The sequence below is a fragment of the Cygnus olor genome, chromosome 5, assembly GCF_009769625.2.
Source record: "Cygnus olor isolate bCygOlo1 chromosome 5, bCygOlo1.pri.v2, whole genome shotgun sequence".
Taxonomy (NCBI): Eukaryota; Metazoa; Chordata; class Aves; order Anseriformes; family Anatidae; genus Cygnus; species Cygnus olor.
In genome coordinates, this window is record NC_049173.1 from 64,237,322 (window position 1) to 64,256,942 (window position 19,621).

At 34.8% G+C, this 19,621-nt stretch overlaps 1 protein-coding gene across 1 annotated transcript in view; it reads right to left on the reverse strand.

Moving 5' to 3' along the window:
• SBF2 (SET binding factor 2) overlaps window positions 1–19,621 on the reverse strand; it is a 257,710-nt gene that overhangs the window by 128,819 nt on the left and 109,270 nt on the right. The window contains 3 exon segments of the mRNA XM_040559185.1: window positions 4,406–4,511; window positions 6,333–6,443; window positions 8,122–8,235. Coding sequence (XP_040415119.1) covers window positions 4,406–4,511; window positions 6,333–6,443; window positions 8,122–8,235 — 331 coding nt within the window.

Genomic DNA, 19,621 nt, shown 5'->3' on the forward strand with positions numbered 1-19,621 from the left:
TTTAGGTGTAGTGATCCAGGCCTGGCTTTTGTCACATTATTCCCATATATTATTATTATTAATTTTTTCAATAAAAAAGAATCATTTATGATTTAAAATGTCAAAGACTGATGTTCCTTATTATGAAGCTTAAAACATTTAGGGATGTTTTTCCCACTTGTAGCTTAATGCTAAGTAAAAATAAAATTTCCAGATATGCTGCAAGCTTGGTAATATAGGGAGGGTCATCCTCTGACACGCTATCCTGCCAAGCAGAAAAAGCATGATGAGACTACTATTGCACAATATTTCTCAAAATAAATGTTGAAATTACTTTTGTATCTATTCATAGTGGTAAATTTTGTCTTGCTGCCCATCTTTCTCAAAGAAAGAGCTATTTTTAAAAAGGTGATTTAATCAGTTCACAAATATTTTTCTAACTACTCCTCATTTTTCTATTAATAATTTAAATAGAATTAAATGACTTGTACCAGAAAAGAAATAACTGAACATATCGTTACTTGACAAACAGCATAGTCAATATTTGTGTCCTGAACGCAGGCACTTGATGGAATCACAGCTGTCATTAAACTACTGTCCAACACTCTGCTGGACAACAGAAGTCAAATGCTTTTGCCCAGGTCAGTAGAGACAAACATGCATTTAGCTTGTTTGTTTGCTTGTTTTATTCCACAACCTTTGCATACAGATATAACTCTTTTCCAGTAAATCCAAACAGAAATTTCACATTAACAAACCTTGGCTTCTAGAGAAACATAACAATCCTTTCAAAGAGATACACCACCTACATGTGAAAGGAACTAGGGCTATTCTGTAAAGTGGCATACACTAAGTAAATGCAAACATTTTTTAATTTCTGTCCTTACAAGACACAAGGTGAATCTACTATTGTGCTATATTCTCAGATACTCAGACTCAAAAAACTTTGAAAGGGACATCAGCTGGGAACTAATGTTCCCACTCTACAGAATTTTAAAAAAGATTGTCCTCCATCACACCACAGAATAGGAGAGAGACAGGAAGAGGAGCTACACAAGACCATCAGATAGGTTTCTCCTAAAAGATCTGAAAGTGTTGTAAATGAAAAAATGATGCCTCAACAGAAAAGATGGGGTACTGGGATAATTCTGGAATAATATGTTTTTTCTTCCTCCTAGGAACTTGTATGATCTCCTCAGAGAAACAGGATGTAAGCCTGTAGATTCTCTGTGTGATGATGTGCCAAGTTTTATAATCACATACTTTCCTCTATCTTTCTCTTCTTCAGGCCAAATGAAGTGTCACTACCCAGAATTGTGAGTAATGAGCAAGTTTTCTTGCAATTTCTCCCTTTCTCTCCATCTCCTGCTAATTTTTATATCCTTCTTTCATATCCAGTATGTGCAGCATACTTGGAAGGGGTACCGGGTACATACATGCTTACTGACTCCCGTACTCCTTACAAGCCACCATAAAGAAAGAAAGACTGGACCTCCAAAATTTAGTGCAACTTAGGGTAAGAAAAGAAAGCGGTAAAAATATAGAAATCAGACTGTTCAAAGCAAGTATGCTAATGGACAATGGGAAAAGAAGAGATGGTAGACAAAGAGTAAGTCAGATGTGCAGACACTAGAAAGTGTAAGTGATTTAATAAGGAATTACACAATTTCAAAAAATAAAGCTAAAGAATTACTGATAGTTAGCACAACAGTCTAGGAGTCCTGGTCACACTCCAAACACTCTAATACTCTTCTATAGTATCTTCAGAAAGTTACATGACATCTGTCGACATTTATTCATTAATAAAATGTGATTAATAAAATTGACTTAAATCCCATGTGTCTGAAAGTGATTTTCAATTCTCATATGGAAGTGTTGTTATTCAGTTTTATACATGAGTGGAATTTATAAAGCTCACTCTGCACACGAGCTTACTAAGAATGCAAGAGGAAGAGATGGTCCTCTTGATTTCCTCTTCCATATTTACATTCCCACTCTCCCTTCACACAGCTTCTCTCTATAAATCTGATGCATACAATGACTTTTCAGATTGCCTTTGTTGTTGGTCTCAGATCAATCCTGCGACATAAAACACAACCCAAGTTTGCCACACAACGGACAATTGTCACATGTTAGCTAATCTAAACACTGGCTAAAAGTCTTGCTTTCTTTGACATTTTCAGAACTGTGAATTTACAGTAACCTTCACTAGAATTGCCCCAAATAAACTGCCTTAACTTAGGTACCTCATACCATACTTACAGAATAAGCATACCATACCACATGACATACCATACAATACTTATGGTGCCTCATGCCATACTTTACATTTTCACAAAAGAGAAAATGTTGTTGGGCCTTTTCATGTTTGAACCATGGCCTGTAGTATGCTCTGAGTAATATTAATGACATAATAACCCACGTAAAACCTGACTGTGGTCAGGATAAGTAGCATCTATAATACATTAGCTGCATTTTTTAATTTAAACCACTATCAACAAAATAATATTACATTTGGAATAATATTCTTTTAGGAAGGATACAATTAAACCTTACCAGTAGTAGATTACATTGTACTTATTTGATCTGATACCGCTTCCTGTAACATAAGTTTTAATGGTTCTGTGATCTGAAATTTTCTGTTGCCTGGATTTTCTACTGCCAAATGACTAGGTCTTACAACTAGCTGGAGTAGGAAACACAAGTTACTACTGCGTTGACAAGAATAATTTCTCCGTGGATGCTCAGCAAGAGTTATTACACAAAACTAACATTTCTCCAATATTTTTGAAGCATTCAAGAACATGGCTTCAAAAAATAAACACTTCTGTTTTTCTCTTTCATGTGGTGACCAGAGTGCAGCTAGTTTTCAAAATCCAATCACTTAGATGTATTTTCTGTGGCTTACGAAAATGCATACTGGCTGAGAATTTGGGCCATATTCCCCCAGTCTCTTTCATGCCTAAGTAAGGTTTAAGATTTGAAAGCAGTCTCTTAACGAAGAAGAAAGATGATCTGGCTACATTGGAGTATTTTAAGTATCTACATTAAATTTGGTTCCCATTACAAAGGATCTGTTTACAATTGCTTACTGTATACTAAACTCTCTATTATGACTGACTGGGGAAAGTAGTAAGAGCTTACCAACCCTTTTTCAAACAATATATACTAGACTTTATCTTTAAAAATAGTAGTTCTATGAATGAGACTGGGAAAAGATTTTCACTGTTTTATTTCCTAGAAGGAAGGCAATCTCCTCAACATGAGTCTAGCAACAAAATTTGCTATACAATTCATCTGCTTTAACTCCTAGTCCTCATCGTGTTCTGAGACAGAATGATCATAAGCCTGAAAAAAAAAAAATCCTCTCCAGATAGCAGAAAGGAAATTATTTTGCCTTAATAAGAGAATGTTATTGGCTTGGATATTACCTCAGTATGTTATTTCTGCAAAAAAATATTTAATTATTTAATGATTCTTATTTCAGCTATCTTTCCAGTCAAATTTCACGCCAGGTTTTATTGCAAACTGTATCCTTAAGCACATTGTTTCTCTTTCTGTAGAATATATGAAAGAGAACTATCTCTCTCTCTCCCCCCCTCGGGATGCTTTTTCAAGTTCTCAGACTTTTCTTACTTCTCTTCACTATTCTAACTGGTAAACTGGTAAAACAGTTAGCATGTGTCCTTGTTTTCCATTTATGAGAAGAATGGACAACAACATATATTCTGAGGCCACTTAATTACTTAAGACTAACCATGAGGCTCACAGATTCAAAGAAAAGACTATTGATTTTGCCCTTAATCCATTGCTCCTACAAGTTTGTGCTTCCAAGTCACTTCAGAAGCCCAGGAAAAGAAGACTAACACAGGTTGTTAAAATCTAACGAGAGGCATGAGATTAGTGTTGAGCTACCCAGGTCATAGTTACGTGATGTTGTTCCTGTAATAAAGAAGTAAGCATTTGCTGAGGATTGTGTTACATCTTCTTCATAAAAGATATGGAAAGATAGATGATAACAGAATAATACGAATTCCACGTAGTTACCAATATCACTATATACTATCTTTTATATGAGCTTTTCCAGTTACAATAGTTTATTAACCTGCTTGGTTTTGTCCAGTTTGTACGATAACCAAGGGGTGGAGAATCTTTTTCCATGAATGTCATTGTAACCGAAAAGCCTGCTCACAGAACATTTGCAGACAGCAGATAACATTGCAGATATTTTACCACAGGCAGGAAGTACAAAAAGTTTATAAGAATGTCTGATTAGGGGGATAAAAGCGCTATTAGTCATTCTTTCATTCCAAAAAAAAATTAATATTTACCATGTAGCTTTCTTGGCACATGATTTGAGCTGAATGAGAACAGAAAATAATTCACTCTGTAGTTTATTTTTTTTTCAAGTCAGACCTAGACATACCCAGTTGCTGAAAGAGAAGAGCCACACTGGTGCCTGTAACAGGAAGACTATCATGTAGAGGAGTCTGTATCAGTTGTCGGTCTCCAGCTCCCAAAGAAAACAATTTCTGTAGAAAGAATTTTTTTTAATTGAGTATAAATTTAATTTATACAGAATAAATATACTGTTGTCATACAGATAAGTGATTCATCCTGCAAAAATTCTGTATACAGAATCTTAAAATCAGTACCAATAACTGAACTGACCAATGTAGATCTGAAATATCATTTGAGGACAATTGTATGTCTCTTTGAATGGCCTGATAGTGCCATCCTTGCATGTCCATTGAATTAGACAGGCTAAATCTATGCATTTCTTGAAGACCTCCAAGTTTGTTGACACAACCACTTTCCTTGGTAGCCTATTCCAATGCTGTGCAACCCTTTCAGTAAAGAAATTTCTCCTAATGTCCAACCTAAAAGCTTCGCAGTTGATCATTTCAGCACTGGACATACAAACAATCTTGGAGGTCCTCAAGGTCTTCTGGAGATAGACATCAAAAGAGTGTTCCTGTTCTAAGATACATAATTCAGATTTATCACTGTAAGCACAAAGCTTAAGAAAGAAAACAGAAAAACTAATTTTCTGGTTAAAATGAAACTTTGAAACTAAGAAATTAAAGTTCCAAATGAAATACTATTTCATTTGAAGAAAGAAAGCAGAAGGCAGAATAGCCAGAGGAGCATGCATTTTTCTCCCTCTTCTAGCAGCGGAAAAAGACACTGTTGAAAGCCCTGTTTATGGATGGGGCTAGGGGAGAACAGGATAGAAGGAAGAGCTAGAAATTTAAGTGGACCACCAGAACCTGTAATTTGAGGTTCAAATACCATTGGAAATGGGGGCTCCTGACAAGATACAATCTAATTACTCCCCTTCACAACTGAAAGGCTTGGGATGCAAAACGACAGAGACATGGTTGCCTGGAGAGCAATCAGGTAGATCTTGATTAAGCTAAGAGGAGATTTTGCCTCTTTTAGAGCTAAGAGAAATACCAAAGTAAACAGGGCTATGGGTAAAAAAAAAAAAAAAAGAAGAATTTGTGATTTGTAGGATTTCAAGAAGACCGATAATACACTGGTTGGGTATAAAGTGTGAGAAAATGCGTATGAAATCTATCCTCAAATATTGTCAGTTGCATTCTTGATTTCCAGGTACGTTTCATGATAAGGATTACAATTTCCTACTAACGCTACAGCATAATGTGAAGACCAAGCAAGTAAGACCCAACTGGCTTGACGGAAACCTAAAAATATATAGGAATGTTATTTAAAGTAAATCAACAAACAAACCTGACTTTTTGCTTGCAGAAAGCCAATGTGAAATGCAGAAAGAAGTGTATTTACTGACAAACTTTTTTCTTATTTTTGAATGCATGGGTTACCAGGAATATTTAATTAATTCTGAAAAAAAAACATGTCCAAGTAATTTTTTATTTTTTTTTTTTAGCATTTGCCAAAGGAAAGTCCATTGGAATCCTGAACTGCAACACGGAAAAGACACAGGTAGATGAACTAAAGGAAAGGACATGTCAAAAATGGCAAAGGAAAAAAAAACTTAAAAAATCCGTAGCAAGCACAAATACTCCTGAACACACATTATTATTAAAAACTAAACTTACACAAACTGCTTGATTTGTTACTGTGCCTTGTAAAAAGCCAACTCAGTGACAAAATTAACCCTTTGACCTTATCCTGGAATGGAATTTTTGCTGTCTTTAGAAGACAGGCCACAGGGAAAGTACTCACAGGCCACAGGGAAAGCACTCAGCTGAACTATGATCTTTTTTCAACAAAAATATTTAAAGAATTTATTTTTTGTTTTCTTCATAAATTAAATTAACTGGAAAAATATCCCACACCTCCACACCCCCTTTTTTTTTTTCATTTACCTGAGACCCTCCAGAAGCAGGGACAAGGCATGAACAGAGATTTGCAATGAGAGTCTCCAGTGACACATTCAGGCTGTCCACATACACAGTATAGATCAGTCCCAGGCATGCCTAGAAAGACACACAAAATATGTTAGCCTGCTATACAGGAAGGGCACACATCAAATTACTTAAAGATATATGTATATAATTTTTTAAAAAGTGTCTTAATGGATAACGTAGTGAAGTACATTCCAATCTAATACAAAGTAAGTTGCTATTAAAAGCAATCACTCATTAAAAAAATTAACTTGGCTACTTAAAAGTGATGTATGTGTTGGCAGGTGCAGATATCCTCTTTTGTAAAAGAAATTCAATATTTAATTATTTGAGTTTGTTCAATTATATAAAAAGTGCTTTACTACTGATTACTTTTAAAAATGATAAAATCATTATAGTTTCGTCTGCACTTTGAACTCTCTGGACCTAAACCTGACTGGTTTCCAGAGTAAAACACTGATGAACGAATGAGCTTTTGATGTTCACTGTAAAACTAACATCAAGAATCAACAATTCTGTACATTGTTTAATTTGTATTCTTTATTTTATTATTTCAATAATAACATGTTTTTAGAATGAACAGCATATTAACATTTCAGCATTTCTGTATTTGTTTTGCATGGATTCAGTTTTGATTGAGAAATCACGATACAGCTTTATCATTTTTAATTTAATGTAAGATAATTTAACATTATGTTCCAAAAAGCCTTTGAATAAAAGGAAATAACTCTGTCCCACAACATCCTTTTGGTGCCTTTTAACTGCTACAATTTTGATAATTCAGTAAATATCTCAGGAATTCTCTTCTTAGACATAATTCCAACAGTAACTTTTCATACAACACACAGTTAAGCTGAGAAACTCCTTGCCATGGGATGTTGTAAAATCGAGAGTTAAGATATTGGACAAATTATATGAAAACCCATACAATTGACACCTCTGGTTCAGGATGTCATTAAACTATAATTCACACCGGACTAGGAAAGTATTCTGTGTAATTATTTCTACAGCCCGCCATTTTTTTTACACGTTTGGCACTGTATTTGCTAACCGATGCTAGCAGACAAAATACTGGGTTATGTGGATTGTTAGTCTGAGTTGGTACAATCATTCTTCATGTTCAATGACAACTTACTGTTGAATGATTTTCCTCCCTTGATCTGTAAACTGAAGTATATTTCTTTCTGTTAATATATATTAGCTTAATAAAAATTTAAACTCTTAATTTCTCCCATCAGCCATATCTCATCAGCTGAAAGCGATCCAAGATCCTAAATCTCCGTTATGAATCTTAATTTTATCTGGAAGGAGCTCTGACATGTTTATCTTATAAATGAAAGAAAATTTGGATTCCACTATTAACTTATCACTATATATTTAATCGATTATCATTAACTTGTTATTTTTACCTAAGCAAGTTAATTTTTGTCTTAATAATTTCCCTCAACATATAGTAATCTGAGCCCAGAAAAATCTCTATTTTGTCTTCTACATAGATTTACACGGACTTGGAGTGTTAAAAAAAAAAAAAAAAAAAAAAAAAAAAAAAAAAAAGCACTGCTTTAACCTATAGGGGCTATTTACTGTCATAAACATTGAATTTTATCTAGTTCAATCTAAGCTCTACTTTTGCTGTTAAATTCCCCAATCAGTCCTGAGATGCTTTAAATCAGAGTCCTGTGACTGCTATTCATTAAAACCAGATTTGTCTGCTGACAGAGATTATAAATAGCAATGGTAAGTTCTTTACCCTGAAAATTTCTGGATAATCTAGTCTGGACACCAACACCAAACTTTTAGGAGCAAATACTTCAGCAGGCGGAATTAAACCAGACTCCTCTTCACCTTCAGTTTCTTTTGTTCCCTTGAAAACAGAAACATTTCAATTAATAAGCCATCTCTAGGTAAAATTTTGGCATTCTTATAAGAAGTCCACATTTCTCAGGATTTCAAAAAGACTGTTAACTAGAAAAGAAGTGTATGCTTTGTTTGAAACTAGTAATGAAGTCAACTAAGAGGAGATCATTCCAATGGTTACCTGAACTTTCTAAAACCTTCTAGATGTAGTTCAACTTGCTAAAACTCATCTGTAAAGCCATGCACCGGTGTATCTAAAATAAAGTTCCCTGAGACAAGGAATACAGATATCTATAGCTGGATCTATATAGTCATCTCCAGCCTGATCCAGCAAATTTGGAATTTCTTCACAGGAAAAGTAGTTCAAATTTCTCAATAAATTTCTCAATTTCTCAAACTTAGGAACCACTATGTTTCCGGTCAAAAAACAGAATGGTACAATGCAGATAAACTTGCAGTTGTTCATGATATTGTGCAACTTGCTATAACCTCCTTGCCAGCACTTATTTTTCAGTCACAAATATTTTATTATTAACTCCTGGCCAAAACTAAATATGTCACTAATTATTTTAATTTCTGAAATTCCTCGCATTCTTTGACAAATTCATTAACTGAGTTAGTTTTCAAATGACAAACAGTATGCTCGTTCCAATTTTTGCATGTAATTCTCTCCACTCCTACACCACCCACCAAATTTCCAAGTGTATTATTTGTTCCTCCAAACGAGCATTCTTTTAAGCAAAAATCACTGTACTATCTTAATTGGGAACACGAGAAAAACGACTTCCCTTTCCATCTGACAACATGAAATATCGGCCTTCTATTTCTATCATGTTCCTGGTCAGCACTTCAGTTTATTAAAAATAAACAAATAAATAAATAAATCCAACTTTGCGTTTCTACTAAAGGAAAGAAACCTGATAAAATTGTCTGAAATGCCAGGAATGCTGGGAATGAACTTTATTTTACTACCTCAATTCAGAACGTATGGTATCTTTAAGCAAATGAATGTATCCAATTAGAAACTGGAAAAAAATATAACTACTTTGAATGACTTTATAAATGATTTAATTATGAAAAACATTCAGTTACTATAAGCCAAAATACAGAGCTCCTGTTGCTAATTCTCTTTTGTCTTCACCCTTGCTCCTTCTGAACAGGAGAAATTCAGGCTCTGACATGCACACCTGAAGTGATGAGCAGTTTACTTCATATTTATAATTTCAGATAATTACAGGTAGCATTCTGATCATTAGTCACACTTCAAATAACCTTTATTATACTTACTTGAGTTTGGTATTCCAAAATGGAATATCAGTTATGTGAAGTTAAACGTCATAAAACAACTGGTAAAAAACACTGCACAAAGTTGCTACACTTAGGTACAGAATTCTTTCCTTGCCCATTCTTTAATAAAATTGCATAAAAACAAAGCAAATAACCAAATTGTTTAATCATGCAAAGATTCCTTATTCTCAACATGACACAGCAGGATGAAAAATAAGCAAAGATATTGGACAGAAAGATTCCAGAAATAGAAAGCAACAGTCACATAACAAAGATTCAGTATAGAAGGGAAACTAGCACACCTACTGATCTGGGGGGAATAAAAAAAAAAAAAAAAAAAAACGCTGATTTTTCGTAGTGTCACACAGACTAATATGTAGCTCTTAAAAAACAGAGTTGTGCCTCTTGGAAGCTGCTCAACGGCTCTCAAGTTCTGTGTCAAACTACACTAAAGCACTTACATACAAATGCACACAAATACTTGTATTTTAAAAGTAAGATTCACAAGAACATGGGCTAACACACATACCTTGGTGCTCTATTTGCCTTACTATACAGACCTGAAAGACTATGTAAGGTTTTGTATTTATATCAGAGGAGAGACAAACGCTATAAAATATTTCAGTGCTTTTTTATACACAAAGTAAACAAGATTATGGGGTTTCTGTAAAACTGCCTGGGGTTCCTCAGGACACTGAAGTTGGGTGGTATTCACTTAGTCTATAGTCTCTCAAGATATCAAAAATTGTATAGTCATGCTTATATGTTAGGAGTCAAACAAAAGGCTCATATATGGCTTAGTATCCTATCTTGAATGTCACGGGCACCCCTGAAAAAGAGCAAGCTCTGCGTGGCCATTTCTCCAGCATGCATCTCCCTACCTCCAGCAACCACCATATACCACTAAACATATAAAAAAAAGCTTATTGGATCAACTGTTCTAAAGAACAATTATAAATTCTAGGCATAAAAGTAGCAGGTTCTGGCTAGCCAACAAATTTTGGACAACAACAACAACATTGGGAAAAATGAATTAAAACTTATTCAACATTTCTCAAGGCAAAGGAACATGGAAGCTTCTCTAGGTGAAAGCGGTACTAAGATAATGAAAACTCAGGATCCATAGACAGGGAAGAGGTTTCTATAAAAGGTCATTTTCATCAAATCCACTCAACCTCATATCAAGTCCTGTCTTAATTCATAACTAAATACAACTTAAAATTTTAAGCGCACAATAGCAGCACAGTATTGAACTGATAAATCATTTAGACTATTAAAACAATTTCTCTTACTTCAAGATCTACAGACAAATGTAACAACGTGACTACAGCCATATTCCTTCCCGAGCTAAGCGTTCTGATAGGCAGGCAGGCATATTAGCGGAAGTCAGGAAACTAAGCAGATATTCATGGCAAACACATGACTTCTAACCTACTTTGAAGCAAAGTATTAACAGCACATGCATTCTTTAGCAATGCTAAATACAAAGTGGTAAAACCACAAACTTAATTCTTTCTAGTTGTACTTCTCTTCAGACACATGCACATTTCACCTTTTTTAATTCCCTTTCTCATCTAAGGAAAAAATATTCTCTAAACAATGAACAATATCAAGTTTTGTTCTTAATAGATTTTTATACATAGCATTCAGTTTACAAATAAATTAATAATAATTGAATGTTAAAGAAAACCTTTCTACGCATACATAAATTAAAAGATAAAATTAAATGGTTTCAATAAGAACTGGGATAATGCTGTTACTGTTTTTTTAAAACAAATCTAGTTAATCACTACAGTTTTCCTTTGGCACTTGTGCTGGTTGGAAGAAGATGATAATTGTATTTGGCACACTGCTATGAAGCTTCCCCAACATCTTTCATCTATGTTGTTGGCTAGTAGTTTTTCATATTATGGTAGAGCATATTCAGAATTTTCTTAATTTTAATTATATTTTCAAACAGATTCCTTTTTTCCCCTCCCTCTCTACCTCTACATATAGACAGACTTTTAAAACAGGTAAGATGAGGAAAAAATACCACTGGGTAGCAAAACAGTATTCCAGATGTTTAAAGATCCATTTAGTTCAAAAAGTGATAAATATTTAAAATCTAATTCAGAATCATCTGTGACTTTAGAACAGAAACGAATAAATGTTCTGTGTTGTGTTTTTTTTAAACATCAAATGAGTTAAGGTCTTAAAAAAAAGACTCTTGTCAGGCTAAGGAATAGGTAACAGTCTGACCTAACTGTATTAATGAAAGGAACTGTATAATAATGTGCGATCATACAAGTTTTCACAATATTTGGTCACCTGTAATTATAATTTGATTGAAGTTTATTTGATTGAAGTTTAATTGAGTTTGACTGAAGCTCATCAGGATCCTGTCCCCTGCCTGCCAATGCCAGAATCCTCTTTGCTTCCATATCTTGACTTGGCTTCTAAATTAAGTTACACAGGGAATCTGCAAACTATGGCTGACTCAAGTCCATCAAGCAGTTGGTCCAGAAAAACCCACCAGATAATACTAAAATTCTTAATATGTTTATCACAAAACTTCTTTATCCACAAAGTCTCCAAGCTAACAGAAACCATCTTTGCATAAATCTTTGTTCCTTGTTCACATATTTTTGATTGTGACAGTCTTGGCATCTGACACATGGAAGGTATATAGGAGTCTTTTTCTTGTTTTAAAGGCTGCCTTTTTTCTTTTAGGCTCCACTGTATCCCTTGGATAAACGGATATATTGGCACTGCCAAACTGCTAACATTAGGCATTTCTCAGACTAATTTTAAGTTGTCATATTGCAAACTGTTGGGAAAGTATAGACACAACAGCACAACAATGAATGTTAATACTTATCTCCCATGAGATCAAAAAACATAAAAAAAATCAAGATGATGATCAATTCTAAAACTACATAGAGATTTATATCTTTAACGTTTTTAAATACAATTAAATAGGCATGTATATGTTATTGTGTATGCAAGTAGAACACAATTGAGGATGTATCAATTTAAGTTGAAACAGAAAAATCCGATCTGGTTCTACAGCAGGCTGCTTAATTTGTTTACCCATGGTTTATTTTTTTTTGTTTGTTTGTTTCCTTTTTCTTTTCCTTTTTACCAATGAATAATACATGAAAACATAATGAACTCTCAGAAAACAGTGAACATTCTTTTGAAGGTATGATGCAATTTCATTTTCCTCAACTTGTTTGCCACTGCTGTATAGTGAACTGTTCAGAGACTGACCAAGAAACTGTGTGGCCTGTACATTTACAGCAAACCAATACATTCTTAAATTTCCATGAGTTTTAATGAATGTACACATCCACACCTAAACTCAAAAATTCATATGTCAACTCCTGGCAATACACAGTAATGAGTTTTTAGGTTCTTACTTAAATGAGAATACGGAGCTAGAGAGAGCACGAGTGCATATATTCCAACTGTTTTCCTTTCTTCTCGTATCATGTGAAATGGACATTTAGCATGTTCGTGTCCCAAACAGATGGGTTTGAGGTAAACTGGAATGTACAATAACCAGATACAGAACTAACAGAATCACTTTATAGTTCATGAACTTTGTCAATAAAAGTAGCCAAATTAATAAAATGTATTTGTGCAAGCACTTGAAAAAAAAATCCCTCAAAACAATTAGAGTTCAGATGACAAAAAGAAAAAAAAACACAACAATCAGCATTAACCGCCTGATAGCTAATAGCTTAGAAAAATTAACTGTGATCAGCATTGTTAATCATTACTCTGCTATTTATTTGTTTGCTTGCTTGTTTTCTGAGAACTATTTGTTCTTCAGTTCAGCCAAGGGATGTATATGGCATTAAGCCCAAACTAGACAAATTCAGAATAATTATTCAAATATTTTTAATACAGGAGGTAACTGACAACTGGAGTTACCTGCCAACAGATCAGGCACAATGTCCCAAATCCACAGTCTAGAAAACGGTTTAATGCATTTTTAGACGTAAATAAAATCAAATACTTGTGGGCTTGATACACATTATTAAGTAAGGTATTACTTTGCTTTAAATTAAACAATCAATAACAGTGTCTTTTTGCTTTAATAAAACCTCCACAGCTGTGAAAAAGTGTAAAACCAACTGGGCACAATATAACAGGTGCAGTTAACAAAATTTACTTGAGATCATTTCAGAAGTTCATCACTGCCTCCTGTTCCTTCAGCATACTGTATGCACTACTTGGCAAATCTGAAGCAGGAACAAAGGTGAATATCAAGTAATCCCACTACATTTTCTATCCTACGCATTTTGCTTGCTTTAGATCATAAATATATATTCACAGTTGAAAATTATGAGTTTCAGATGACATCTTGTAAAGGCCAAGAAGAGTGTAATTGTTTAGTTTCCACGCTTAGCATCAAAGGAGTGTCAGAAAGACATTTCGTTGGAGCTACTTTGTGTGCTTGCTTGCCAAAGCAGCAGCACTCACACTGCATGAAACATGACAAGAGCTGAACCAATCAAACTGAGTGCAAAACTGTTAAAAAGTCCTTTGGATCAGGTCCTTTACTTACTGCTTAGTTTTACTCTTTATATACTTCTGACTTCTGAACCCGATAGCCTCACATGGAAACTGGAAACCTCAACATCTGACCAAAAACCAAAACAGCAAATGCAAAGTAAATTAGTTGCTCACAGTTAGTCTTAAGGGACAACAATAAAAACAGTAACAACCAGGAAATCAGCATGCTAACTGAAATACGTTCAAATAAACAAGTGGAGGTAGCTCTTCACACAACAGTTACTTAACTTATGAAACTCTTATGCTACGAAACACTGCAAGTAACAGAAATGCACAGGGTCCATGAGAGGATTGGACATGTTCATGAAATTCATAGTGGTTACTAAACATGCACCAGGTGTTTGTGGCTCAGCTGCTCCAAAGACTGCAGAGGAGGGAGCACCCATGGAAGCACCACACGTCACATTCCTCTACTCCTCCCTTGACATTTACTCCTATCCACCTTCAGAGACAAAATACTACACAAGATGTTTTTTCCTTTCTGCCCCCAAATTATAGCTTATTTTCTTCCAAGCATTTAGAGTAACATATTTGAATGCATCTTACTTTACGATATAGGTTCACAATATTACTCAGAGATTATAAAGCAATATAACTTTTCTAGCATACTATTATATTCAGTGTTTGATGTTATGTAACAGCTTTAAGAACATATTAATTCTCTGTTGTTACCCAAATCACAAACACACAAAACACTAATGCAGGGTTAAGCCTAAGTTAGAGTTTATTAAATACAGAAAAAAAAACCAATTAGGTGAATATTGACCTATTTTTGATTCCCATACTTCTTCTGATAAACCAAATTTTACAAATGAAAAAGTGTATACAATTCTAAAACCTAAACTGACTTAATTTCAGACTTGGCCTCATTTATGGGGAATAGAGAAGAAAAATAATTATAGCATCCATATAACGAGCAAATAGCTCCTTGTAGCAGAATGAATTAGCAAATAGCTCCTTGTAGCAGAATGAATTAATTTCATTTCCTGTAGCTTTAGGTCATTAGATTAAAAAGATTTGTGGATTACCTGATGTCGGACAAGGGCTTATAGTTTTCCCTCATGTAGCAGTGGACTATAAAACATCTCTTTCTGCTTCCTACCCACTTACATACTTAAAACCTACTGGAAGGAGATCTCTGCTGTCAGTCACGTGTGACTGATACTGGACCTGTTTTAAATGTTCCTTGTGGAAAATGAACAGATAAATGGATATTTTCACATAAACTTCAGTTTCAGCTTAAGAAATTATGTTAAAACTTTGAGTAGAAAGAAGTGACTGATTTTGTGTTACTTCAGTGAAAAACAGCAGCTCATTTAAAGGCAACAGACATGGCAGCCAAGAAAACAGATGAAAGCAGCCAACTTTACTCATGTTAACCATATCTTTTTTTATTCAACAGACATACTCATTGCTCTGATTTAGCCCTCAAACATTAAGGGCTAGTCTTTAACTTGCACGAACCCACTTTTGCTACCACAATCAGATTATTTTAAGATGTCAGCTCTGCTTTTAACAACTGACATTTAACTTAAAAATAACAAACAATCTAGCCAAAACCTACATTAGGAACTGAAGTAAATTTTTAAAGATTAAAATGACCTACCAACATAGTCCAAAAAAACTGTTCGTGCTATTGAATGTAGGTGATCTTAAAGGACTTACCCAGCTTGAGAACACATGAACAACTGTTCAATCAAAGTTCAGCTGAATTTTAGCACACATGAACCATAACCATCCCTCCTCTTCTGTCTCTACCTCCATCTTCAGAACCTCAACATGTCTGTCTTGAGTTTGTATGCCCAAATCTGCTACTTATCAAATCTCCAACATTGAAGACTTCTAGAACAAGCAACTCTGAACTGTAATCCAACTCTCCAAGACTATCAGCTGTCCATCTGCTCTTAGTTTATGTTGGCTCTGACTCCCCTGGAAGGATGACTAGGTACTTCCAGGTCTTTGAATCACATCTGCACCACCTCTGTGAATTGCCTTTGTTAGGGACATTAGGAATCTTCAGGCATCAGGACAACCCAGGCATGCTGATTGTACATCTCCACTCAGGATGCACATGCCATTCAAGTCAGTGCATTTAGTTCTGATTAACATTGGGCAGAGAAGAAATATTAGGTTCCTTTTCATTTCAGAGTGAGGAAAACCCATTTAAACTGAGATATTAATAGAAAAGTTAGAAAATACAAAACATTTGATGTAGCTTTGCAGTTCTGAGGGTGGAAGCTGGCAGGCATAATTTCAAACTCAAAGGAAATTAAAGGTTGGACCTGGTGCTTAGGGACACGGTCTACTGGGTAATATTGGTGGTAGGGGTATGGTTGGACCAGATGATCTCAAAGGCCTTTTCCAACCTTATTGATTCTATGACTCTATGAAATATGAACAAATAGTGAAATTATAGTTGTACTTTTAATAATTCAGTCAGTCAGAGAGAATGAACATCTGCCATTACAAAAACTTTCACTGTAGTTCTTCATAATAGTTATAAAAACAGTTTGCCCTTTGCAAAACTTTGCACAGAAATTGTGTCAAGGTCAGCAAGCCCTTTGTTTTTCTACTAACAGCACAGTAAATGAGATTTGGAGACCATGCGTGATTCCTTATTTTAAGAAAAATTATTTGAAGCTTTAGTAATCTCATGCCAATTGCTCATTTGGGACAGATCCCTTTCTCTACACATCGTTTAAGCTTTGCTGGCCTTGTTTGCAGCCAAATAGCTGGTTTATTAAAAATCAAAGGCCAAAAGCCATTCAGCAACAATTCATTTTATTTATTTTTCAGATTGTGCAAATGCACGTACCCAATAAATTCGAAGACACGTACAAAATTTAAAATAAACTTAGCAGAATGCCTCCAAAAGACCAATCTGCATTGATCAGTCTGGTCTACTGAACTAAAACCACAGGTGAGAAATATACTTCATGGCTTGTCTATGCACACTATATCATACCACAGTAGCTACATTTATACTGGAATAATTATACTAGCAAAAAAGCCATTATCTTGATTTAATCCTTTCAGAACAGGAATAAACTGTACCAATTCACAGTAGCAACTCCACCAACTACAAAAACAAATGACCAAAGATAGAAGATTATGTAAAGATCAGACTGTAAACTTATCAAATACAGTAACCTCAAGCCCCTGTAACAATCAATTCATTCATTCCCTAAATACTGCTGACACTGCAGAGTACTCCTATATGAAAATAAGGAGTTCCCATTGCACCTTCCAGCATTACATAAAATTTACACCAGCAGCATCTATGATATGAATACCACTTAACACACCTCACTTTGAAACCCCAGAAGGTACTTATATGAATTTTCATCTAAACACATTTAAAGATTTTTGGAATAAAAGTAAAAGTATGCAGCTGTAAAAAGCAGTAAAAAGTATGCACCATAGGCTAACACATATTTCTTGAGTGGGCCATTAGCCCATGTACATGCCAAAAGATCTGGGAATTCCAAGGTAATGCACATGGAGATGTGACATAAATGCCAGAAGTCCATGGGCTACTGTGTAGACTCCACGCAGGAGTAAAGACAAGACAACTACCTTTACCCAAAATAAGCTTTTGCACCCTGCAATAACATGAAATCAAATTGGGAAGAAGGTGCGTAAATGCACAAGCACACACACAAGACATAAACAGGACAGGATAAATTACTGCCACAGTTACTAGAAAGATGAAAATATGATTTTCTTCATTCATTCTCACCTTAACTTTAAATTCTGGTCTAGAGAAGACCTTAAACATATAATTTGATATTCAAAATACAAGGCTATTTCTTATCATACAGAACATTAGCTGTAATTTTCTCTTCACAGGAAGGGAAGAAGGCACTGCTTTGATCTCTGTATGTTTTCATAACATCCATTTCTCAACAGATTTAGAAAGATGTTGATTATTTTTAAATGGTCTCCCCCCCACCCCACCCCCTACAGAATGTCTTTTGAGGCACTGATAATAAGGTCACTTTCAGGATAAGTTTAACATTTGGGATATTCACAAAATTATTAAGCTTCATCTTAACAACACACTAATGTAATACACAAAAGAAGATCAGGTTTCACATTTCAACAAGGATACAACTGAACTGAGTGTTCTCATCTTCTGCTCAAAACCAAACATCAGTGACTCATCAAGTAGCATGTGCTTTAGCACAGTAGGATCACCAACTCTACAGTCCAAGCATAAAAATTAAAACTTAATGAAGCATGATGTCATTTTGTTGGCAAATTTTCCTTTGACTCAGGAAATATTTGTGAATGTTGTTAATCTGCCATTTTCTGCTTTGGGATTTTTACAATTTCTTTTTTCTATATTTGCAAGGGGGCAGAGAAAAGAAGAGAACGTGAATGAGAGGAAATAGGAGAGATGAATTACTGCTTACTTGCATTTGTCTGTGATACACTTACTCTTCCTAACTTTGTGATCACAATGTTTTAACATATATACACTTAAGGCAACAGGTAAGACTGATAAAACCTTGTAGTAAGACTGTTAGAAACTAACACTTGAAGTTTCTTGCTGATCACATTGAACAGAATTTCTGAAATGCAAGAAATGTGGTTGCACAGGCTCATTTGCTAACATAAATCATTGTTTAATATGTTGATGGTGGGGTTAGGGTGAGGATATTTTTTTCCAAAGCACAAAGCAATATACAATTTGACCATTAAGTTCCCAATGATGCAAGTCAATGTGTTTTTTTTTTGTTGTTTTTAAAGATTCCATCTATGGTGCTCTTCCCAAGTGCTGTTAGCATAAATTCTGACTGTATTTTGTAGGAAGCACCACCGAAGTAGACAGAAGTAACTGCTGAGTCAAATATATTAATCAAGTCTTTGTGTGTTAAGTGGTAACATCCAGAAATTGCCATTAGAAATAACTACACATACGTGTATTTTTTTGGACAGCAAATAAAGTTACACACAGAGTAACTGAGTTTTATGGGTGAATTTTGTAGATGTACCTTATGATTCTTCTGAATAACCTCTGGCTCTTAACAACTTTCAGCTTCAGTCACCAGAAGAATAACAAGGAACATATACTACACTTTGGTTTAGAGGATGAGGCTTTCTTCAAATTAATGACAATTTACAGCAAGAGAGTGGACAACAAGGATCAAAATACAGTAATGCAAAAAAACCTGAAAGCACTGTGTGGGAAGAAGCAATAGAGGTGTTTTTGACTTATTGTCCTCTTCCTCCTAATTCTTGTAGATACATGCAAGTCAGTACGGCATCCAGCTTTATTTGTCTGAGCATCTCTAAAGCATGCTTAAGAGGATCTCTTAAGGCAGACATGAAAGCGGATTAGACCAACTGGAGACAAAAAAAAAAAAAAAAGCAGGAAGCAAGGAGACACTGGCGCAGTATCTCAGATTTCTTTACATTTGTATTGGTAGGAATTTGAGGTGAGACAGAAATCTTGCATATTAAACTGCTTTTAATTAAACTGAGCAAGTCTTTAAACTGTCTTTACCACTGTTGATCGATTATATTAGACTACCTCGTAG